Consider the following 21785-nt stretch of genomic DNA (forward strand, 5'->3'; position numbering starts at 1 on the left):
CTGTGTAAAGGACATCAATGAATAAAGGCCAAGGAAGTAAGGCTGGAGAGTAAGTGAGAGGCTGGTGGAAGAGGATGTGAGAGAAATGGAGGAAGAAGAAATTTGCTACGCTACAACAAGTTTGCTGTGGTGCACAGAGGCAATCGCTAACAGGGATCACATACATGCATGCACACTCCAAAATATAGTAACACACATCATCATCCATGAGCAAGACTAAGATCCTGGACGCAAGCACTTCACCCCTTCTCGCATCCACGCACACTATCCATTTCCTCACACCAGCGCAGTACGCAGACATGTGTCGCGCCAATACCTCGCCAACGTTCCGCCTTGGATATGCGACACTCACTCAGCACAAATGATATTCAAAAGTGCTTGTTACAGAGAATACACCTCCATTGAGGGCGAGCACAATTAGAACTTCTAACTGATTAAAATACAAGCTGCCGAATGCCTTTTTACCTATGTTATCGAGTTCTTCTTTGCCACATCATGTGAGTTTCTGTGACTTTAAAACGTTCATGAATATCCTCTCTGTGGACAATCTAGTGCATTTCAACAAATTGTGCCAAATAACAACTACAACTGGTTTCAGACGCCCATCCATCCAATTGGCATAACGCGGATCCGCACGAAAGTCGTGGGTGAGACGGTCGCCAGTTAGTTGCGGGGCACATAGACAAACCGCACTCACATCAATAGACACTTTCTAATCTTCAATTAACCTACAATGCATGTTGTTGGAATTTGGAGAAAATCCCCACAAGCACAGAGACAACATGCAACGGGCCTGAGCTAAGGTTTTTAAACCAGAAACCTCTCCACTGTAAAGCAGACTTGCTAACCATACATTACCATGATCATGTTACTCAATCATATTATCAGTATTTATTTCAGGAGGTAGATAGATAGATAGATAGATAGATAGATAGATAGATAGATAGATAGATAGATAGATCGATAGATAGATAAATAGATAGGAACTCTCACTGACACATCTAAACATAACAAAGAGCTGTTGTATGAGTTTTGTTTTCATCTTAGAAGTTATCGCTCGCGCGATTTTGTTTTCTGGCGTAATTTCTACGTACAAGCCCATACGAAAAAGCTTTGGAATGACAACTGATGCTACATGCTCGACTCATACGACTCTGTAGTCACCGTGGTGGTGAGGGCTTGAATCAGGGATTCAAAGAGCGAAGGTGATTGGCTGGGCCTGGAAAAGAGCACTTAAATGGGTCAAAGTAGTCAAGTGTCTCGACTAAGGTACAGTATGTGCGCTCGTGCATGTGTGTGACTATGTCCTCTAGACGGAGAGGAGAGTACAAAGACTTTCTTTTCCCAAGAAGAGGAAAGCAATGAACCTTCATCAGAGAACCAGTCCTTTCTTCTTCTGTTTTTTTTCTTCTTTAAACGGCCTTATTTCCGTCCCCGTTTTGTTGCATTTATTCTGTTGTGCTCATGCATTGTCACTCACTTCCCCGTCCTTTCTGATGTAGTGATGTAGACCATCTAGTGATACTGGGACTATGGTGGTCAACACTGACCCCAAACGGCTGCATTGAGAAATGCATTTACAGGCGTCCAAAAACACTGAGTAAACACATGCGAGAGATGATGCAACATTCTTTCATAATGTAATTTGTGTGAAGCCACTGACCTGGACTGTTACATTTTCCTTCAAATATCATCTGGTTTCCTCTACTTGTTATTATGTGTTATAAGATTATTCAATATGTTTTATTGATTTACTGATATTTCATTTATTATCATTTGATAGAATGAATTACATTAATTGGAGAAAAATAAAACAGAACAACAGTGAGACATGATGACCATGTTGGGAGTGTGCCTGCAGGCTTGGGTCAAAGCTACAGTGTTAAAAGGCAAAGGGCTGTATGAGGGGAAATAGGTACCGCAATGCAGGCCTTCACTCTGGCACTTCTAAATAAGGCATTGCGAGCGTGTGCGTGCGTGTGTGTGTGTGTGTGTGTGTGTGTGTGTGTGTGTGTGTGTGTGTGTGTGCGCGCTCGTGCAAGCGTGCGCCTGGCCTCCAACGCAGTGGAGCTGAGACACCCTATCCCTGCAAGATGACAAGTGTTGGTGCTGTGTGGCTTTTCAGGATCTCTCGCTCTCTTTCTCGCTCACTCTTTGGCTCCCTCAAAGATTAAGAAACCGCGCAGTCGAAAAAGGGATTGTGTATTTTTACTTTGAGTGCTTCATTCCCACTTGACCAATGCATGCATCAGTGTTTTTCCTCTTGCGTGCGTGAGTGGGATGGTGTTGTGGATTTACTTGAAGTTGTCAGGGTGTTGGCTGAGGGCCAGTCCCAAGGTGTCCAGGGCATGGCGGTGGTGTTTCTGAGCACTGAGGAGAAGGCTCAGCAAATGGAGGGAGTGCAAGTCATCTCCTTGGAGAGATAAAGCCTCCTGCAATGGTTCCATGGCTGCGGATACCTGCCCAAGCATAGCCATCATTTTAGGTAACTTCAGCCACATTTCCACAGTTCCAAAGAGTACAGTTTGGAATGTTGCATATGTGGATGAAGAAGAGGAACATCACAAAGTAAACAGGACAACACTGGAGGACCTCCATCATTTTGGGCTGTTTATTTCTTGGTATTTGGCGGTGTCTAACTCCACCCTTTAGGTTGCACAATATTTAGTACCCCCAACTGAGGGATGCCTAAAATTGCTACGGTAGGGCTAATATACAATCATATCATTTAAGAACGCTTTAGATTATTTGACAATGGAAAGAGAGACAACGTGTAATGTGTTACTGTATTTGTTTGCTTTCACCTGCCGTACAAGAGCCAATTGCAGAGCCAAGCACATGGCAATGTGAGCGTCCTGTGGGTCTAATGAATGAGCCCTGTGAAGAGAGACAGATTGAGTCATGCCAGGTCAAACAGTGCCAAAAATGATTCAAATAAAAACTGCACAGTTGAGTTCAATGCATGTACCGCCCATAATATATTGCCTGAGATATTAGATCAGAATTATTGAACATACTTAACAATCAGTATGTGTCAAACTTCATGCCTCAAAATCATACATTTAACAAACATCTAACTGGATAAAGTAGAACTTACTTCCTCAGAATTCGTAGAGCTTTTTTGTTGTATTCGTCGCGATCTTCTTTCAACGAGGCTACAAAAAGGACAGAATCAGCAACTTGAAACAGGATCATCTCCATATCACGCAAGACGACAAAGTACTTCATTGACCTACCAAAAAATATTAAGGCTTAAAGGATTCACTCAACATTGGTGTTTTGCCTTTTCTTTAGCTTTGTCTGCTCTTTTGAGACATTAGCCTCAAAAATTCGTGTTTGAAGATGAAACGAAGCAGTAAGACTAACTTCATTGCATGCGCCAAGTCTCGAGATCGGAAATAAAATCGAATATGATTTTTGTACAAATTCTAGCACTTCTCACATGGTCTGTGTCTGTGGCACGCTTTGGTCAAAATACCCCAAGGATTAAAAAAAATATACAGAACACGTTTCACCAATTTTTTACAGCTCAATTGAAAGCAGACGGTTTTGAAAATGGCGCGTCTCAGGCAAATGAGCAACTGCTCAGCCCACACTCTACTGCGTGGTGAGAGTACAGATTGGGTTACCGTAACGACGAGGGGCGGAGCAAGGGGATAGGCCAGCGTGAAATCAAGCGCAAAACAAATTTAAGCCTGCATAAAGACGGGGATGGTTTACGATCGCGATTTGGTTCATGGAGGCAACACTCAGCGGTGCTGAATGTGTAATTCAGCACCGCTGAATTACACATGTTCAACCGTGATCATCAGCCTTTTAGTCACGATCCAGTGCCTTGCTCAAGGATATTCATTGGTGCTCAGAATTCATCCTCAATTTTTTTTTCCCCCAACAACATTTCAGAATAAAGCCAATTTCTGTATCACCATCAGAAGCCTGCAGACTGTAGGAGAGCCCCAAAGCCAGGTAGGCCCTAGGAAGAGATTCCCCGGCTCCCTCTCCCATTGAGACCACGCTTTGGGACAGAGCCTCCGCTTCGGAGAACTGAAACACACGGAAAAAGGCACAAAGTGTCATAATTTAACTCGACTTTATTTCAAGAGCGCATTAAGAACAACTGCAGCTCTAACGTGCTGTACATTAAACACAAAAGACAACCATTGAAATAATAACACAATTATAAATAACTACAAACCAGATTCCAATGAAGTTGGGACCTTGTGTTAAATATACAGTAAATAAAACAGAATACAATGATTTGCAAATCACGTTCAACCTATACCTAATTGAATACACTATAAAGACAACATATTTGATGTTCAAACGGATAAACTCTGATGTTTCTCGCAAAAACGTATCAAGTTAGAATTTTATGGCTGCAAAACTTTCCAAAAAAGCTGTGTCATGTTTACCATTGTTCAGTCACCTTTTCTTTTAAAAGCAGTCAATAACCATTGGGGAACTTAGGACATTAATTGTAGAAGCGTTATAGGTGGAATTCTTTCGCTTCAGCTGTTCAACAGTTCGGGGTCTTCGTTGTTGTACTTTACGCTTCATAATGCACCAGACATTTGCCATGGGAGGCAGGTCAGGACTGCAGGCAGGCCAGTCTACTACCTGCACTCTTTTACTCCAAAGTCCCACTGTTCTAACACAGGCAAAATGTGTTTTGGCATTGTCTTGCTGAAATAAAGAGGGGCGTCCATGAAAAAGAAATGTTTGGATGGCAGCATATGATGCTGCAAAACCTGTATGTACCTTTCAGCATTTCATGGCGCTTTCACGGATGTGCAAGTGACCCATGCCATTGGCACTAACACAGCCTCATACCATCACAGATGCTGGCTTTTGAACTTTGTGTTGAAGAATAGTGTGTGTGTGTGTGTGTGTGTGTGTGTGTGTGTGTGTGTGTGTGTGTGTGTGTGTGTGTGTGTGTGTGTGTGTGTGTGAGGAAGAGCTGCTGGTGGTTGAGTGCTGCACCCCCTAATCCAGTGTTTGGACACCCGTTATCTGCCCTCTTTCATCCTTGCTCTGCTCTCTTTGTATAACTCTTGTATTTAGGAGTTGAGAGCCTACACGCAGCTATTGTTTCTTTTCCACCTTAATGATGTTTTAGCCGTTCTTTAATGATCATATCTATATGTACTGCATCAAATACTTATGTTTCTACCCAATAGTGTGTTTTGTTTGGAAGTGTTGGTGGATGACAGACAGGCGGTGCCTTCCATTGATGTCATAGTGAGTAAAACGGTCAAACTAAATTCCTTGATCACCTTGATCCAGATCTTCACCAAAGTGTTTCTGCTTCCTCCCAGTCGCCTTTTATTGTGTAATATTCAACTCTACTCTACTATTAAATGCTTCACTTCTCTTACCACACTTGATAGTGGGAGCACATGTGGAACACACAGATATCAGCGTCATAAACATTCTGGACAGGGATCAATTGAGCAATCTTGAGGTTGACAAATAAAAACCAATATAAAACTGCTTTTCAGGAATTTGAAAATGCAGTTTTGCTGTAGTGATGGCACAGGATGGGCACGGGTGTGTCAGATTTTAAGTGCTATGATCCACGAAAGAAAAAGTTGCACATTTGTTTGTCCAGCTCATCTGATGGCCGATAATGGCGGCCCATTTATGTAATGCCCCACTGCGCTATGGCCACAGAGGCCCATTGTGATTAAGACCTTAAGCTCCTTACTGTCTCCTGCCTAGCATGAGCTCTAGTCACCGACAGATGTGCTCTCCACACTCACCCCTATGAACTCTTTTCTAATCTGGCCTTTTCTCTCTCTCTCTCTCTCTCTCTCTCTCTCTCTTTCTGCCTCACCCTTATAGGTCTCTCTTTCCCCTGCCAACATGCCACGATTGACTCTCTCACTCACGCCTATAGGTCATGAACAGCAGGACTACGCAAGCTGCACGAGATTCTGGCCATGCGCATCTGTGTGAGTCACCGATATGCCAATTGTGTAACATTTGCAACACAAGCGCTGGTGTGCGATGATTTCACATGCATAGGCATACAATGTACATCCCACCTCCATCATGTATAATAAACCTTACATGTATATTTTTAAATTGTGGGAGGAAGCCTGAGTAGTCCCTTAAGTAGCCTACCAGAAGAACAGGCAAAGTCCACTAAAAAATCCAGAACAGTGCCAAACCACTATGCTGCTGCCCTATGCGGCTTATTCCACTTGGAGTCCTCATGTTTTTGCTTAATATCGTTCTTTAAGTTGATTTTGTTTACCTGCTTCACACCAATCAAGGGTCAGGGCCTCCCATGTGGTGTATGTGTCCTTCAATTGGTCCAAAGACAAATCTCTTGAGACCAAATTACTGCCGCTAAGCATTGATTAATATAAAATGAATGTCATCTATTTTTTTAAGCGACTTGTTAAGGAGTAGCCAATGTGTCGGTATAAACAGTGACTGAAGAGTGATGGGGAATTAACTTTTAAAAGTTCCAATAAAACCAAAGACAAGACAAGACAAGAGTGAATCATGCCTCAAGCCCGCTATCCATAGCACAAACATTTGTGTGAATTATAACATAGTTTGATATGAGTCGGTTTTGCATGTTGTTTTTACCCAGTGCAGCTGACCAATGCAGACTTTAGCGGCCAACAGGGGCAGCAACGGGTCCTCCGGTCTCATCCTGGCACATTCTTTGAACACAGACACAGCACCAACTGCCTGTAATATACACGCATAAATATAAGAGAGAAATTGTAATTTGTATTTATTCAGCAGTCACCAGTCAAGGAGATGCAGAAGACACGTACCACATGAGTGAATCAAACCCATATAAGTCCATCAACCCATTTTCAACACCGCTTTTCCTGTTGAGGCAAACCATCTCTCTTGCAGCATAAATATGAAACAATGCATCTTTCCGCAATATGGGTGCCGATTTGGCTGCATTTTCTTAAATTTTATTGATACTGAAAAAAAAAGTGAAACCCTGAAGCCGCAAAACTTGAAGTGCAAAGGGGCGAAGGATCACTGTCTATTGAAGTTGAATTTTTGGCAACCCCAACAGTCCACGGTATCCGCAGCATCTGCCTACAATATCTCACCTCATGGGCGAGCTGACCCTGGCCTGGTGCACGCATGCATAGACGCAGATGCACACTGCCGCTGAGCTCTAAATAGACGTGCAACTTACAAGACTGAGGCGGCCCTTTCTCCTTCTTGGGAGCAGCCTATTTGTAGAACTCTCCATTGATCCGCAGTGTCACTTCATACTGGGAACCAGATCGATTTTTCACACACAAACATGTCTATACACAGCGGGACTTTGATCGAAACACAGAACCCGCAGACAAGTCCTTTGCTATCTTACTCAGATGAATACCTTTATTACTTCTTGAAATAATATTTGAATTACATACTGCCCTGTTAACAGACCCAAATTAATATTCTAGGATTGTTTGATATACAAATGAAGGGTGCAGGGCAAGCCAGTAAATCTTTGCACTGTATATTCAAACATGATCTTGTGTTCGTATTATTATGGTTTAACCCCCTGACAGTACAAGCAGAATAAACCTTTGATCTGTGACCACCATTTGTTGCTTATTTGGAGGGACGGATGTCTGTAGCAAAATGGGTGAGTGTGGCATTTAAAGGTGAAACAAACTCACCTTCCCGGACGCCATGAGCGACAGGCCCAGCTGGTGCCAAAGGTGGAACTCGTTGAAAGAAAACTTCATTGCTCGTTCCAGACACTGCAAGGTAAATGCAGACGATTGACAAGAGTTGAATTGTCAAAAAGCTAACATATACACAATATATAAAATGTATATTAGAAGTTTTTTTTAGCAGCCATATAGAAATTAATATAGAATGCAGTTTGTGTCATGGACATTATAAACACATGAACTCATTTTTATCTTATTTACTTTGTCTTTTATTAATTTAGACTCTATAAAATACTTAGGTGCTTTCTTACATTTTTCACCTTGCTCACTATAGGAAAAAAGGCTTTGTTCAGTCAGGGTTAGTCTTGAGCTGTGTAGACACAAAATGTCTTACTATAAGTCTATTTTTCTGTGAGTGATTAACGTAGTCTTTTCAAAGCATGGGCAGACTCAAGTGGATTACTACCAACGTGCAGGATCAATTCTAGTAGACGCGTGAAAACCATGAGTCACAGCAAACTGCAATAACATTAGAATAAGAGCCGTTCTAAATGACTGCGTAGGATTGAAAACTTATTTTGGAGCCCAGAATTTGGAGTGCACGAAAAGGATTTGGACCAACATTACAAGAAGCAGTGATTTGCTATGGCGCTAACAACGGCTAGCAAGAGGAAAAGCTTTCATCTTTCATCATAAAGACTGATAAAATTACAGCTCCACGAGAACCTTTAGAGGAAACTAAGTTGAATTAGAAACTACAAATGAAAATGGATTGATAGTTCTCAAAATACGTTGGCTGGTTTCTCACCACTGTGCAATGGCAGATCATAGTGAGGAGTTAGATAACAAGCCACGACTACCAAACTCCAGTACAAATTAAGAGAAAAGTGGAGAACTGTTGCTTTTGACACTCAGGAGAATGTCAGAAAGGTGGATTGATAAGACAATTGTCACCACAAGAACTGCTACACAATTGAACAACCAAGCTAGTGGCGTAAACACATAAACAAATATGAAGCTTGCTTCCAGGTGTTTGAAGGCATTGGAGGAAGAGGAGGTTGTTGGCAAGATGTATGTTGGACCATACATGTACGAGTCAGATGCTCGGGATGTAGAAAATGTTGTGCCACGAACGGCCGAACACGAAGTGGAGATGAGACCCATCGAGATTCAGAGAACGGAAAACTATTTAGGCTGCGGTTATTAGCTTAGTATTATTGTTTGCAATGTGATGCTGTGCCGTGCTGTAAACTGTGTACGATGGGATTACCTACTTGGTCCATGTATTCCCACTAGGACTGAGAGCATACGTTACAGTGGTTTGGTGTCCTACATTGTCATTGCTGGGGTAGTTCTGTTACACGCTGCAATCCCTTTAACATCAGACTGATAAGGGCATTCATTAAAAGGTTTTCTCAAGACGAGGCTGTCCGTAACACATCTCTCACTCATCTGCAAGACTCCCCGCAGACCTGCACTACAGTGGACATGTCTGTGTGTGTGTCTGCAGACCTCAGACAACATGTTATACTGCCTCCTCCTCGCCATGCCAATAGCGAGCAGGTCATAGACAGAAATCGAATTTTTCAGGGTGGCTTGGAGAGCTTCGGCCTGATCTGGCAGACGACTGATGACCGCATCACCACTGGCCTGGATGAAAATGATATTTGAAGTGAAGAGAAGACAATGAGGGGTCTCAATGTATTACAAACACGTGTGTGTGTGTGTGTGTGTGTGTGTGTGTGTGTGTGTGTGTCTCACCATGGACTCTGTTATGAGAAGCAGCAACACAGCCTCTTCAACCACGTCCTGGGGACAGAAGCAACTGCAGTGACAAAGGAAACAAAGATTATTGAAAGTCTTTCTTGTCGACATAAACGCAAAGGCACACATATCATTTACTTCAAGCCTTTTGAGTTTCCGGAGTGTCTAGTTTCGGACTCACACAGTGTGTAATCCTACACGGCCCACCTTTGGAGTCTCATTAACTACACGCATGTTCTCAGATACATCTCATACGTACGTAGTGTTTCATACTTCCATTCTCAACATGTAAATCTGTTTAATGAACACTTTCTGTACTATTCTATTCGGGACCATATTTTTAGAAGACGTTGGGCTTGAAAAAGAGCTACGCCATGTGACAACACAGGAGCCGCAAACAATACTATAGCATAGCTGCTCCTCAGAATGAATTGTGTCACGTCTCTATCTCTAATCTCAGACATGGATCAAGATCTTTTGAAGGTGTGTGAGGATTATTCATGTGGCAGTAACTATTGGCTGCAGGGTCTGCACAACGAGCAAGCCAGAGGGGGAACAGAGATGAGTCTAATTGGCGAGACAGTTGTGTGTCCAAATGGAGAAAACGAGACATGTTAGGTAGAGAGGAGCTTTCATGTAGAGCACTAAACATTTTACTATTTTGAATGAGGAATTCACCTTATGAGAGACCACTTTGAGCAACTTCACTGGGCTTCCGTGAGGGGTCAACAATTTATCAAGCACAACCTTCAATAACAAAAGACATTCTTTTTGTGCTTTTTTTTAAAACAGTAATTTTGAAAATGTACGCATTAAAGTGAAGCATTAAACATCTTTACAGCGAAAGAGCTTCCTCAGACTGGTGTGTTAACCATTACTGAAACGAAAACCATGATTTTGGCAATTACCAATGCTCCAAATGTAGGACAGCTACAGCATAAACCTTGCATCACGTGGTTGTATTGCTATTTGCAATTTTACCCAGACTGTCACCAAATTCAATGGGTTCTTCTCTGGTTTTTCCACCACTCTTACATTCATGGAAATGGAGTAGTATTTTTTTGCCACAATGCTGCCAAAGGTATCATACCTTAACAACCTCCAAAAAAAAATTCTCTGAAAGAGGTCATTAAAACAACAGCGCTAGTGGTAGTATTTACACAGTATCCAACTTTAACGTTTCCTGAACATTAGTATGATGGATTGCTAATGAATGAATCAGCACATGGAGGCAGTGAAAAGCAAGATGGAGGCTTGAAACCTGTCAGTCGTGTAACGTTGTGGTGGTTTGACGGTGGGGTAGAGTGCGTCTTTGGAGGTGGCTGCTCCCTCTCTACGGAGCCAGGCCGAGGGTGGTGGCCCCAGAGGGGGCCAGTAACTGTCTTCGCTCACTGAGCTCAGCAGCACCTCTGCGAGCTTCCTTGCTGCGGCCTATAAAAATATCGTTAGTATAACGTTACGTTAGTGGTTGAACTTAGTATTTTGAAGTAGTCACTAGGTGACGGTTTGTTGTCAAGTGTCAATACAGTACTATGTTGACACATGCTGCCACCTAAAAGCTCTTGAGTAGTTCATAAAATAGACCAACATTAGAATCCATACTTAACGTCTTTTGTATTGTGTAAGAGAGGCAGCTGACCTTCCTGAAACCCTGAGACCCTCGTGACTCCACCACTCTCATCACACGACGTAGTTGGTGGGCACCTTGCGCTAGATGACTAAAAACACACACACACAAAGTGTATTTCAATGTTTTTGAAACTGGGAGGAGCAGATGAGAAGAGCTGCACAAAAATTATTCATAGCATTTCTCAATACAGGCTAGTCATACATTCGTAGTTAATTGGAAAGCTTTTAATTATGCTAGACAGTAACTTCAGAATGGTGCAAAAGATCTCAATTGTTGGATAATGATCTTAATGTTCTCAGAATTTTCATACTGTAATCATGCAGAAAAATTAAATAGAAAAATTAATAGACAATATGAAAGAAAACGTTTTACACTCCTCGCCCATTACTTTCTTTTGTCATTTCCATACAGTTTGAATGTGACACACACAGAGCAATCCTTTTCTGAGTCGAAAAGCAATACTGACACCTACTGGTGAAACCTTTGAACGCATCTTGATTTTCACAAAAGCCACTTCCTAAAATGCCAAATTTCTCAACAGTGTGCTGTGTGCATGCGTGTTTCTCACCCTCTCTGCAGCAAACACAGGTATGCACTCTGGAGTGCTGCCTGTAGGAAGAAGCCCAAGTCCAAGTCCACAGGTGGAGAAAGCAGATGGACTTTGGCGGTCTTTGGGTGGGGCGTTGAAATGGTCTGAAAATAAATGTTGACTTCAAACATAATCTCAGTGTGCTGGACCTTTGGAGAGCCATACAACTCACATGCCAACGACCATTGGCACATGTATGAATATACCATCATATTGCTGCACTGGATTAACAAACTTAATCATATCTTCATTAACGTGTGCCATTTTGTTAACTTTCCCAAAATAACGTCCCCTTTCATTTGCAGCAGTCAAAACTGATTAATCATGTCCCATTTACACTACAGTGGCGCATTGTAGTTTAATGCTAACATAATGGAAAATGTAATTGAGATGCTAACACGAGCATTGACAGTCAGTTTTAGAACCCTTTAAGCAACAGATATTTGAACCTAAACTGTGGGTCAATACATGTAAATAGATTATGTAAGAATATTCACACGCATATATTCTTTATCCTCTACTAAAATACTGCAACGTCTTACTGAGTCACTTAGAGTAGCAGCGGTAGAAGAAAAACACTATTCTTTGTTTGTGTTCCAGTTCTAACCTCAAAGCGTTCAAGGCGAATGTAAACAAAAAAATGGCTGATTCCAATAAATTGTTTGTTGCTCTAGTTCAGAACACCACATTGGAGTTCCAGCAAACCTTCATATGGTTTCCTTAATTGATATGAATAAAGGAATATCTTCAAAGCATTTCTTTCATCTCACTAAAAAACTTCCTGTATGGCGATAACGGCATATTTTCTCACAGTCAGTACAAATCACGCTGTGTTACGTGAAGTTATTTCAAAATTACGAAATTAAAGAAATAGTAAAGAAAGAAATATCAATTTATATTTGTAATCTTGTAAATCGTGTTTTGTCATTCACGGTCTGTGTCTCCGTGGGGTCGCCATTGTCACGTGACGACACATCGGTTAGTGAACTCGGGTCCCTTTCTTTTACCCGACTTCGAAACTAGGACTTCCCAGTTCAAAGAATTCTAGAATTCTTTGTTTGCCGAGTTGGAAGTCAGAAAAGTCCAACATCCCACCTTCCTTGAGTGCAGCTCAAGTGTCTTTATTTGGTTAACATGAAAAAAAAAATCTATTCAGGAACGTGCTTATACCTTTGTGCACTAATATTTCTATAGTTAAATAGTGATGATGTCAACAAAGTATGGCCCACGTGTCACATCAGGCCCGCTCCATCCATGAAACGGCCTACCGAGCATTTACATTACGTAGCATCCTGTAATATTTGTTACAGCAATTTAGCCATTCTTTACTGAAACTGCTTCAGTAAAATGTATGTATTCATATTTCATTGTCTTTATTTATTAACAGTAGTTAATTGATTTATTGTAAATAATAAAAAAAATATTAGTAAAGTTAAAAAAAATAATACAAATACGTGAAACACCTCTTTATTTTATTAAAAATGGTCAATGAAGACACACTGGGAATATTAATTAGAAATAATACAATAAAAATTTTTAATTTAAAAATTAGAACGACTTTTTATGCTTTTTTTAAATAGACTAATTTTGCATTTACATGTTTCGGGGTACATTTCTAACTGTTTTATTTTTATTAGAAATAACCTGATCCACCTGTCTGTTTCAAATGTGCTGCTTCAGCACAAAAGTTTGCCCAACCCAGCTACTCATGTGTGCACAAAATTGTGTCGTTGACTGGACCAGTTCCAACACACAAAGGATCGGAAAGGACAAAAATCTCCTCGGGCGCACCTTATCAAGCTCCTGCAGATATGAAAGAGCCGCATCGCAGGCCTTGAGGTAACAGGAAAGACTCTCCTCCTCCCTCTCGAGCAGACGGATACGAGACACTGAAGACAGAGCCTGGTGGTCTAGAGACAGACCTGGAATATATACAGATACCACAGTTTGGAATTTAAGAAGCAAAGCAAAGGAAAACACAAACACTGTCACTGTTTATCATTCCTTCTGTAGCTTCAGCAACTATGGGGCTTCAGGTCTGGAGCTGTCGGTTTGTGTAGCTGGATTGGGATCATTTCCCACTCACTGCTCTAGTCACAGTATTTCTGTGATTGACTTGCGACCAGGCTAGGGTTGGTTGAGTCCGTTTATATTGCAGGGTTTTCAGGTCCACGGGACCCAGTGCTTATAAAAGTGTGGAAACAGTAGTGCATTTTGGGTAACTTTCTCATACTCGATTTTAACACTACCTTATTTTCAGGACACAAATAAAGCTTTGCCAGTATCAGAATTGCCGTTATTGTCATTGTATTACATACAACGAAATTTGGGTGCCACTCCTTAGTGCATTTCGTTAAAAAAATAAAATAACGGTTTAATAAATACAAAACTCAACAACAACACACAACAACAGCTGCAGTAGTGGTAGTATGGAACTGAGGCTTATATTGCACACAGGACACATATTGCACATGAAATGGTTCAGATATTGCTCATTATTGCACATAGTGAGATAAGTGAGTTTAAATTTAAAATGCAGTAGCTTTGATTATTTTCTATGGTATGTATGGTTCTTCATCTGCTCAGAGGACCGAGACTTGATGATGATGTCGAGAAAGACATTTCAGAATGTGAACATTCTGAGTCCGCAGTAAAGAAGAGGATGAGCTTGAGCACCAGCTGGTTCGAAAAACAAGATGAACCACAGGATCAGACCAACAAGGCCCAGCCCCAAGGCCAGAATAAAAGTGCCAGAGGCTAGCAAACAAAAAAATTGATGTCAAAAAAACTCGTAAAACACAATTGTCTTCTTGCCAAAGAAATGAGCCTCCCAGTTTGACTGCCAGTGTGATAACTTGAGGTGTATCCAGGGGACACATGGATGACAGTTACTCATGTGCAGAACATCAAGTCTTCTTATGACCTTTGCATTCCAGATTCCACCCAGAAAAATGACTCTGGATTCTAGAAATTTAGAAGCAGATGTGTTTTGTGGAAAGAGGAAGGAGGGATGGACCAGACCCATCTTTTCCAAAATCATGTTCTTGCGCTGCATGTTCTAGTAATATTAGCAAAGTACTTTTTATTTTTCTACTTACCTATTAGATGTATGAAATTCTTCTGAGTTTTCAAACGGTTTGCCTGTTGTGTGTATCTGTTGTATAGTTGTATGTAAATGTTGTTTTTGGAAATCAAAACATTATTTTGAAACTATATGACGCACTTTGTGTATGAAACGAGCTTTGCCAGTCCAGATCAAAAAACGATTTAAAACAGATCAGCGGGCCAGAGTAAAAAGCAGCCCCTTGCACCCCCATAGAACACCTTGGCCTGCGGTGAACTCTTCCAGTGCCTGCCCAGCAGACCATTTGAAAAATCCAACGTGGCCCTTGAAGAGAAAAGTTTGCCCACACCCGATATTAGCCAATCATTAATTTCTCCTCACTCACTGACTCGTTTTGAAATAGTTAGGCTCCGACTGTTTAGCGGCAAACCGTAAATCGTCTCATCCCTAGTCAGAGCAACCTTCCCTATAGTGAGCTTGAAGGCCTGATATGGGTAGCATCTTCTTCAGGCAAGACGCCAGGCCTAATCAAATAAGCAAAGTGCTCCAAATAGACATCATTGCCAAACTATTCAGAGCAGACTTAATTCCCACAACAGTATGCAGGACAAGCAAGATCTCCAAAAAGGGAGGCGACCCCCAAAGGAATAGGTCGACTTTCTCATGAAGTCTTTGACAACATCTATATTAGTCCACCTTAAAATAATTTACAAGAATGTCCAAGAAAGCAAACCAGTGACTGTGGCATCATTATATTACAATTAGCAGAAAGTCACATCCGCTCATCAGGAAATATTGGGTGTAATGACATGATGATGATGATCACAAGATTAGCCAGTATGACGTATGTTGTCATACTCTGTGGATCTGACCCTTGACCATGACCACGGATTGTATCTGTAAGTGACCGCAAAGCATGTAAGGATCTGAAATGTTAACTTGAAAATAAATGTAGCTTGGGTCCAGACGATCCATATGTGCACTACTGTATTTTCATCTATTAACCAAAAGTAAAAATATCGTAACAGGAAAAAGGGAGGGGGGAAAAAGGACCAGGAAAATGAAAATGTCGAAAGGTAGCATTGAACAGCTCGGTTTGACTTTAGAAGTTTGGAAGTTCCACCCAAGACAAAAGTATTGGGCCTTTTTTTTTTTAAATTCAAAACCATTCATAGCCACACTGCACCTGATCTTACTCAGGCAGTTATTTAAATAAAAACTCAGTGTCTACTATGCAGAGCTGAAAGGACGTACAGGCATGGAGAATATTCCATTTTTATATTTTGGGGACTTGAAGCTCTTTCTTCAGATTGCATTCACCATATTAAAATAAATCGCTCTACTTTTTGATCTGGACAGATATTTGTCAGGATAAAATCCCAAAATATACAAATGAATATTAGTGCCACCTTGCAAAAAATAATATAACAGCACGAGTATCCAATTTTCACAATAAAAAGTTGTGTACAGTATGTTCAAGTTTGAAGTTGTGATATTGCAAAAATACAATTGGAAATTTAAAAAAAGTCTGATGATTTCGAGATTTAAATTGTAACATTATGAGAATGAAATGAAACACTCAGTATTTTTGCAAATTAACTTTGGATGATCATCAGTATCAGTAATTTGAAGTGATTATGTAAATATTGTTAGTGCAGACGAAGAACCATACAGATTTGGGTCTGACTGCGGGCAACCTTTTTTTCACCGTGGCCCATAATCTCCTTGGTAAAGTTATGAAATATATCAGTGCTGTTTGAAATGTGTACGTTTGGGAAGCTGCGTATACAAGGAGTACCTTTAATGACGAAGGCCTCAGCCAGTAGGCGGAGGTGGTAGGTTGGTTGATCGTCCTGCGTTAGCTCTTCCAGCCCCACCCTTGCACACATTCCCTGGGCATCGCGATGGCAACCCTGCACATAATGCACTTTGGCCATCAGCAGTAGAGCCTCATTCAGATATCGGGGCTGGAGGAGAAGGAGAGGGGGCGGAAAAACGAGATTTGTCTGAAATATTTTATTCCCCACATTGTTTAAATTGGAAAGCGTTAATAATGTAATATTCAAAGAGGAATGAAAAGCTCTTGAAAGGAAACCATTTTGACTTACACTGAGACGGCCTCGGCTTAGGATGATGTTGAGGTAGCTTTTGGCCCGGCATAATTTTGGTTGCATTTTGTCCATCAAAGGTGTGGAACTCCTTAGCAGGTCCATATTTTCCTGCAGGGACTCTTCCAGCAGTGCTTCTGCCAACAGCAGTGTCCCATAATCATCTGAAGGCGGGATATAAAAAAGTCACGGTGAACAGTTTCCAGAAGGTCCACGCTCAAGGTAAACGGGTCACATGTCTTTCTTTCATATCACACACAGTCTAATAAATGTTGTACAATCTCAGGAGTGGACACAGTCCTGGAGTAGACACAGTTTTGGAACGGTTTTAAAACCGCTGCTTCTATCTTCCGTGATGCTTTGAAATGTAACCTCTAAATCAGGATACTGCATACAGTTTACACATACTCTAGACTGGGCGGTTTTCAAGATGCACACTCCTGTTCAGTGTTTTGTATGTGTTCCAATGCCAGTTCAGTCAGCAGTGTTTATGTCTTGACACTTAAATATTGACACTTGAACCTACCACCACCACCACCACCGCCACCACCACCACCTTTATGCCAAAGCTGCCCTAAAGTTGTTGACTAACATTTTTTATATGTTTCTGTCATGATTAGTAAACCAATGTGTAGCAATAATTCTTGATGCCCACTGAGATTTAAATGAATGTCTTTTCACAGATGCACAACGTCTGTATAGATATTAAGTGATTTGAATTCCTGAATTTAAAAAAACAAAGTGGTTGTTGGGTAGGCGGCCCGGTGGACAAGTGGTTAGTGCATCGACCTCACAGTGCAGAGGTACCGGGTTCAATTCCAGCGTGGAGTTTACATGTTCTCCCCATGCCTGTGTGGGGTTTCTCCGGGTACTCCGGTTTCTCCAAAAACATCTGTGGCAGGCTGATTGAAAACACTCAAAATAGGTGCGAGTGTGAGCGCGGATGATTGTTCGTCTCTGTGTGCCCTGCGATTGGCTGGCAACCGGTCTAGGGTGTCCCCCGCCTTCTGCCCGAATACAGCTGGGATAGGGTCCAGCACACCCAGTGAGCCTTGTGAGGATAAAGCGGTGACAAGAATGAGTTTGACATCCCTGCTCTAAGTTGTCCCGAGGTGTGATGGATGGATGATGTATCAGTGTATACAGTATATTTTCCCCTAACTATATTGTTTTGATTGTCACCAGATTTGTTCAACAATTTTCTTTTCTCCAACAGATGATTTCTTGTATGGATGGGCATGATATTTTTAATCGTTAAGAATTCAGTGGATTGGACAGAATTCATTGTTGTATAATACTGGTGTATACGGTTGCTCGTCTATGTGTGCCCTGTGATTGGCTGACGACCAGTTCGGGGTGTACCCCACCCACTGCCCAAAGTTTCCTGGGGGTGCAGCTGTCGTTAACTAAGGCTGCCTGGACAACTAGCTCGAACATGGATTTTATTTGGATGATGCACAGGCAGAAAAACGTTGCATTGTGTTTTTTTTTTTTTTATTTCTTGTGCAGAGTGTGCCTGTCCAATTACCCCATGGGGATAAATAAAGTTTATGCCAAAGCTGCCCTAAAGTTGTTGACTAACATTTTTTATATGTTTCTGTCATGATTAGTAAACCAATGTGTAGCAATAATTCTTGATGCCCACTGAGATTTAAATGAATGTCTTTTCACAGATGCACAACGTCTGTATAGATATTAAGTGATTTGAATTCCTGAATTTAAAAAAACAAAGTGGTTGTTGGGTAGGCGGCCCGGTGGACAAGTGGTTAGTGCATCGACCTCACAGTGCAGAGGTACCGGGTTCAATTCCAGCGTGGAGTTTACATGTTCTCCCCATGCCTGTGTGGGGTTTCTCCGGGTACTCCGGTTTCTCCAAAAACATCTGTGGCAGGCTGATTGAAAACACTCAAAATAGGTGCGAGTGTGAGCGCGGATGATTGTTCGTCTCTGTGTGCCCTGCGATTGGCTGGCAACCGGTCTAGGGTGTCCCCCGCCTTCTGCCCGAATACAGCTGGGATAGGGTCCAGCACACCCAGTGAGCCTTGTGAGGATAAAGCGGTGACAAGAATGAGTTTGACATCCCTGCTCTAAGTTGTCCCGAGGTGTGATGGATGGATGATGTATCAGTGTATACAGTATATTTTCCCCTAACTATATTGTTTTGATTGTCACCAGATTTGTTCAACAATTTTCTTTTCTCCAACAGATGATTTCTTGTATGGATGGGCATGATATTTTTAATCGTTAAGAATTCAGTGGATTGGACAGAATTCATTGTTGTATAATACTGGTGTATACGGTTGCTCGTCTATGTGTGCCCTGTGATTGGCTGACGACCAGTTCGGGGTGTACCCCACCCACTGCCCAAAGTTTCCTGGGGGTGCAGCTGTCGTTAACTAAGGCTGCCTGGACAACTAGCTCGAACATGGATTTTATTTGGATGATGCACAGGCAGAAAAACGTTGCATTGTGTTTTTTTTTTTTTTATTTCTTGTGCAGAGTGTGCCTGTCCAATTACCCCATGGGGATAAATAAAGTTTCCTGAATCTGAATCTGAATTACATTTTGAGGACGTGTAACTTTGTAACATTTAGTAAAAATACAGTGCACATGTGTCATCATTATACGAGGCTGTCATTGCACATTTTGCCTGATTTCCAAGTGCAAACTCTATCAGTCTAATTTTCCACATGAAAATCATTTACAACCAGAAAATTCACATTTATTTACTCAATAAAAATTCACTGCTACTCAGAATTCGGCCAGGTCATGAGTAATTTGAAGCCTAACTACTGTCCATACAATCTTGGCACTCATGTTGGTAAAATCACAATGTTATGAATGACAAACTCTTCACAGGAAACTGCAGACAGATTTAAAAACTCTTAAAACTAACAACCACCCCCTCACCACAAAACTATGAAGGTATGTGGCAAGATTAACCTGTGATAAACATTTGCCTTATGAGCACGTTGTTTTTGGCTTCTTTATAAAAAGAGTAATTAAGACGTCAATGAGAAAAAATTGTACATAATAATTCTTTCACAGGTTTGCTCTCATAAATATACATTTGATAATTACAAAACATTTTATGCAGCATTTTATTAGGACTTTGAATTATAATTACAAAATGTTAGTGTCTGCCAAACCAAGCCCAAAATGATGCATGTTTGAAATGACATTTGTATGTACAGTATATCTTTTTTTCCAACGTATTTCTTTCCTTTTCCTTATGTGTCATGTCGCCCCAGCAAATTTTTTTGCTCTAAATTTGCATTATTGTGATTCATGTTAAATTCGCTGTCAAAATTGCAATATGTTCAGTAAAGTCAATTTAAAAAAATAACAATAAATAAACACATTTTGTCGAGGTAATGAACCCTCCAAAAATACCTGCCAGCTACGAGTCCGTACTGTATGCTGTCAACAGTACAAAGTTCAACTCGTGTACATACTACAGTTACACAAACATCAGTACTGTACTACTACATGTATCTTAATCGACTCGACCACAGCAGGCATAGGGAAAAAAATAAATGTATTTTGCGACCACGGCCAGAAAAAGTCGGGCTGTAAAGTAAAACTTGGGGAGAACACGTGCACTCACCATCTTCGTGCATACGTGCAGCCTGCATGTGTTCGACGATTGGAGGAATCTTGTCCCACTGGCACTCAGCCCGGTACCGATCCAGCTCCGCTTCCAGCCGCAACTGGGTGAAGGAGATCCGGGAGGCCATAGCAGCTCGGTCCCGGTGTTGACTGTACTCCCCGGAGACGATGGGAGTCACTGCAGACTTTAAGGAGAAATAAAAAATGTACTTTGGAGCGTGCGGTGTGTGTGGGGTGGTGGTGGTGGTGTGTGTGTGCGGGAGTTTCAGTTTTAATGGCATGGAACATGCTGTAATGATTGAGTACTGTATCAATTTATAGATATTAACAAAACGATATTTAGTATATTCAACGTATATATGTGGTTTAAGGAGTCAGGGGTGTATTCGGCACCTGCTCTTAAGCTTTTATTTCCAGTTAATACCTTAAGTGGATCGGGGAGACCTGAACAAACCGCAAAAACAGCAATGCAACGAGTTGTTTGTCCAAACAGAGTGTATATAGAACATGTATGAAATACGGTAAAAAGGTCGTCGCTCATTGAAAACTACACATCATTTCCACATTGTTAGGTTGCAACTTGTTCCTACGTCTGTCCGGACTCGACAATATTTCTAGGCTGGCTGAAGTCAATCAGTCACTTTCAGGGAAGGATCAAACGAATACTATCACAACTGAAGAGGGAACACAAAATAACACAGTAGATAGACACTCCCCCAACTCTAAAATTGCGTTTGTTCTAGTACAACACAGGTATACAGATACGAACTATTACAGAAGTCAACGCCAGCTACTTTGTAAAATAAAATAAAACCTCAAGTCTTCTGAGTAAGGATTTTGCTGGGTCATTTTCTCTCTGGAAAGTTGACATTTGCTTTCAGAGAAAATCCCTTTTCCCAGCGCAAGAGTGGCTGTTTGCAGTTCTTAGGTCGCGGAGGCTCTTTAGCGCTCCCTGCTGTCGAACAGAGATACTGGACATCTTGCTCAACGTCATTCACGTTTACCTTTGGCAGCTAGTACGGCACCTCTACTTGAACAAATCTGCTTTTAATAACCGAATCCCGCCTTACTTCAAATGTAGAATTTACATTATTGTTAATTTGACTGTTAAAAAAATGTAACCTTCAAATAATAACGTCATAATTTACTTGATTTAATCGTTCGCCAACTAATGTTTATTGCAGTATGATGTTGAAAATGACCAACTGATGATGTTTATCTGATAAATTATCAGTTTAACATTAAATGTCTTCCTTGTGATGTATCGAACTGAATATGGGTTGAAAAGACGTTGCAAATTATCATAGTCTGTTATCAACGTTTTGCACATCCCAACATCGGGGTTTTAATTTTTAAATGTTTTTTTAAAAAA

The 21785-nt window shown here is 41.2% G+C and overlaps 1 protein-coding gene across 2 annotated transcripts in view; it reads right to left on the reverse strand.

Annotated features, from left to right (window-relative positions):
- ttc7a (tetratricopeptide repeat domain 7A) overlaps window positions 1-21335 on the reverse strand; it is a 42166-nt gene extending 20831 nt beyond the window's left edge. For both annotated transcript variants that reach the window (XM_019882243.1, XM_019882245.1), the window contains exons 1-16: window positions 21228-21335; window positions 20412-20598; window positions 16805-16968; window positions 16495-16663; window positions 13424-13554; window positions 11612-11736; window positions 11053-11131; window positions 10675-10844; window positions 9411-9474; window positions 9162-9299; window positions 7653-7736; window positions 6598-6702; window positions 3927-4044; window positions 3098-3155; window positions 2805-2877; window positions 2299-2459 (exon numbers count right to left, since the gene is read on the reverse strand). In XM_019882243.1, the coding sequence (XP_019737802.1) occupies window positions 2299-2459; window positions 2805-2877; window positions 3098-3155; window positions 3927-4044; window positions 6598-6702; window positions 7653-7736; window positions 9162-9299; window positions 9411-9474; window positions 10675-10844; window positions 11053-11131; window positions 11612-11736; window positions 13424-13554; window positions 16495-16663; window positions 16805-16968; window positions 20412-20598; window positions 21228-21284 (1883 nt within the window). In that variant the 5' untranslated portion in view covers window positions 21285-21335. The remainder of the gene's footprint in view (window positions 1-2298; window positions 2460-2804; window positions 2878-3097; window positions 3156-3926; window positions 4045-6597; window positions 6703-7652; window positions 7737-9161; window positions 9300-9410; window positions 9475-10674; window positions 10845-11052; window positions 11132-11611; window positions 11737-13423; window positions 13555-16494; window positions 16664-16804; window positions 16969-20411; window positions 20599-21227) is intronic.
- Between the last annotated feature and the right edge of the window lie 450 nt (window positions 21336-21785).

The sequence above is a fragment of the Hippocampus comes genome, unplaced genomic scaffold (genome assembly GCF_001891065.2).
Source record: "Hippocampus comes isolate QL1 unplaced genomic scaffold, H_comes_QL1_v1.1 scaffold36, whole genome shotgun sequence".
In the NCBI taxonomy this organism is placed as follows: domain Eukaryota; kingdom Metazoa; phylum Chordata; class Actinopteri; order Syngnathiformes; family Syngnathidae; genus Hippocampus; species Hippocampus comes.